The sequence below is a fragment of the Belonocnema kinseyi genome, chromosome 7 (assembly GCF_010883055.1).
Source record: "Belonocnema kinseyi isolate 2016_QV_RU_SX_M_011 chromosome 7, B_treatae_v1, whole genome shotgun sequence".
In the NCBI taxonomy this organism is placed as follows: Eukaryota; Metazoa; Arthropoda; class Insecta; order Hymenoptera; family Cynipidae; genus Belonocnema; species Belonocnema kinseyi.
Genome location: NC_046663.1, coordinates 49,725,573 through 49,728,956, shown reverse-complemented (window position 1 = coordinate 49,728,956; position 3,384 = coordinate 49,725,573). Strand labels below are relative to the sequence as shown.

At 34.5% G+C, this 3,384-nt stretch overlaps 1 protein-coding gene across 1 annotated transcript in view; it reads right to left on the bottom strand.

The window, feature by feature from the left end:
* LOC117176451 overlaps positions 1–3,384 on the bottom strand; it is a 25,036-nt gene that overhangs the window by 7,126 nt on the left and 14,526 nt on the right. Inside the window, exons 6-7 of the mRNA XM_033366692.1 lie at positions 738–1,084; positions 4–672 (exon numbers count right to left, since the gene is read on the bottom strand). Coding sequence (XP_033222583.1) covers positions 4–672; positions 738–1,084 — 1,016 coding nt within the window. The remainder of the gene's footprint in view (positions 1–3; positions 673–737; positions 1,085–3,384) is intronic.

Genomic DNA, 3,384 nt, shown 5'->3' with positions numbered 1-3,384 from the left:
TACCTACTATTGTACCTAGATTCCTGTATTTTACCTAGCTGTGTTTGTCTTTGTACTTCGTAGTCTGTCTTCTTTAGTATCTCTTTTACATTAGCTCTCTTACCTTTTAATGTTTTTAAACCCTCTTGACTATAACCACACCTTTTAAGATATTGCTTCCTTTCTTGGACACTTCTTATCTTCAGCCTTCCACTATTTTTTTCTTTTAGGCATTCTTTTAAAATTGTTCTTCCTGCGGAATTTTCTATTCCTTCTTCAAATTTAATAGCTTTTCTTCCTAATTTCACTCTAAGTTTTTCGATTTTGGTCTCTTCCAGAACCATGTAGCTTGGTGTATAACGGTCGAGTCCCAGGGTCCACCTGAGATAACGGTCTTGGATCCTTTCTAAAGTGGCTTTTTCTTCCCATCCCCATAATTCTGCCTCGTAAGACAGAACTCCAACTACTAAGCTGTTAAAAATATGTATTCTTCTGTTTAAATTGTCCTTAAAGAGTCTTTCTCCTATCCCCCACGTATGTTTCATCACAATGTTGGCCTTTTTAACAATCTCCTGAATGTGTCTATCACAGCCTCCATTTTTGTTGAATGTGTACCTAAATATTTGAATACTTTCACTTCCTCTACATTTACTCGTTTCCAATTCCATTTTCTTTCCTTTTCTCTGCTCCCACCTTTTTTGAAAACCATTACCTTCGATTTTTCTACGTTCAATACTAAACTTTTCTTCTCTAAGAACTTTCCGAATCTTTTCATCATTGCCCTAAAATCTTCTTCATTGTTCGCCAAAAGTGCTATATCATCTGCGTAAGCAAGTGACCAGAATTTTTCACTCCCAACTTTTATGCCTCCCACAATTTCTTTTCTCATTTCCTCTTGTATGTCAGAGATCAGGACTGTGAATAGTGTAGCGCTAAGAGGACAGCCCTGTCTAAGGCCCTCTTCTGTGCAAAATTTGCCATTTACCCTCACAGCACTAACCGTTTTTACATAGATTTCTTTCAATCTTTCAATTAAACCTTTTCTTACTCCTCTTATCTCCATTGTTTTCAACAACTTTTCCCTATTTACCTTATCAAAGGCTGCCTTTAAATCAATGAAGAACGCAAAGATCTTTCCTCCCTTTTTCTCTCCACTCCACCTAACCAAGTCCCGATAAATTTTTCACTAAAATGATGAATTTTCTACTGGAATAGTTAAATTTTCAGTTCGAAAAATAAATTTTCGACCCAAAAAGATAACGAATTTGCAACCATAGAGGTGAATTTTCAAGTAAAATGATGAATCCTTAACAATCAAAGAATGATTTATTCAGAAAGTAGTTCTACCCTAAACCAAGTAGTAATTCAATATTCGACTAAAATAATGAATCTTCGAAAAAAAAATTTATTTTAAAATAAAAAGTAGCTGCATTTAGCCAAAAAGATGAGTTTTCAAACAAAATAGTTGATTCCTCAACCAAACAAGATAAATTTTCAACCAAAGAGTTGCATTTTTAACCAAAAAAAATGGAATTTTTACCAAAAGTGATACATTTTTATTCCAAAAAGAAATAGAAATATCAATTTTCGACCAAAAATTGAAGTTATATTTTTAGTTTAAAAAATTTATTTTATGGAAAAAAAACTTGTTTCAAGAAGTTCAAGAAGTTAAATTTTCAGTTGATGAAATTAATTTTAAACCATAAAAGAAAACAATGAACCCAAAAAAATACCAGTTAGTTGCATTTGTAACCCAAGATATTAATTTTCTACTAAAAAAGATGATTTTTCAACCAAAAGTGAAATAGGTAAATTTTCAGTTGAAAAAGTTAATTTTCAACAACAACATTATTTTCAACAACAGTTTATTCATCAACCATTAAATTTATTTTCAATAAAGTAGATCAACTTTCAACCAACTAGTTGAATTTTTAACCAAAGCGATTAATATTCTATTAAAAAAGATTAGTTTCTTGTATTTTTAGAAAACAGTTGAATTTTCAACCCGATAATATGAATTTTTAACCAAAAAGTTCATTTTTAACCAAATAAATGAATTTTCTACCAAAATAGTTGAATTTTTAACACGAAAGGTGATTTTTAACAGAAAAGTTGAATTTTTGACGAGAATAAGGGGAAATTCAAAAAAACGGGAACAAAAAGAATTCTTTAAAAAGGGGGAAACGAGGGGAATAGGAAAAAAGAGTGTGAAGCCTGGAAAATAATTATTTTTGATTACCTAATTTCCGCATAATGTAGAGTGATACTGATATCGCAGAGAAGATAAAAGAGCCTAAAAAGGTTGATGGAGAGCTGGAAAGTCAAATCCGAAATTTAGAAGAAGTTTTTCTTAAAATAAAAGAATCCCTACGCGTTCGAACTTTCGAAGAACTGCACTCTAGGTAAGTTTAGTTTTAAAACTGTCTTTTTGAGTTTTGTCATCAACAAAAAAGTATTTTATCTTTTCCACACACATGGAAGATTTATTGACTCGACAGGCTAGAGGAACAAACAGTCCAAAAAGAAAGACTTGCAAAACAATTCGAACAAGCTGTACAAAGACGTGATTCATTTTTGAAGAAAAAACAACATGCTGAGTTAATTCTTGCTGAACTTCAAAACACCGTACTACCCACGACAGAAGAGTAAGCTGCTGCAACATCACTTTCCCTTCCTTCCCCAACATCTATCTCCTATACTAACCCTTCTCCTCACTTCTCCAGTTAACACTCACCTTCCCCGAAATCCCTTTCTGAGCCCTACTTCCCAACCTCTACTAACTCGCAATACCCTACTTCCTACTAGTTCTCTCCTCACTTCCATTACTTTCCTTCCTACCCTTATTTCCTTTTATTCCTTCATTTCTACTCACTTTTTCTTCCCCTCTGATAATCTTCCCTCATTTTCCCTTACCACCAACCGTAATTTCCTCTACTTGTCCTCCGATAATTTACCCTCTATTCCCCTCCCAGTCCACCCCCTCTTCTTTCAATTTTCTCCCCTGATTTTCTGTCACTTTCCCATCCAGATTTCCTCCAATTCCCTTAGTTAGCCTTACTTCTCCTACTTCCCCCCGCTTTTCCTACTCCCCTCCCATAGTTTCTCTTCCCTTCTCCTTCTCTTCATACTATTCGTCTCTCCCTCATACTTATCCTCATTTTCCCTACTCCCCGTCTTAATTTTCCCTCACTATCCTTCCTCCAATTTCTTATCATTTTCCTTCAATATCCCTACTAAATTTCCTCTAATTCTCTCATTCCTCCTCACTTTTCCTACTTCCCTCCCCTTTCCTCTATTTAACTACCCCATTATTTCCCCTGCTTGTCCTCCCCCACTTTCCCACACTTCCCATCCCTCATTCTCCTCACTTTCATTTCCTCTAATTCCCTCATTTCCCCTCACTCT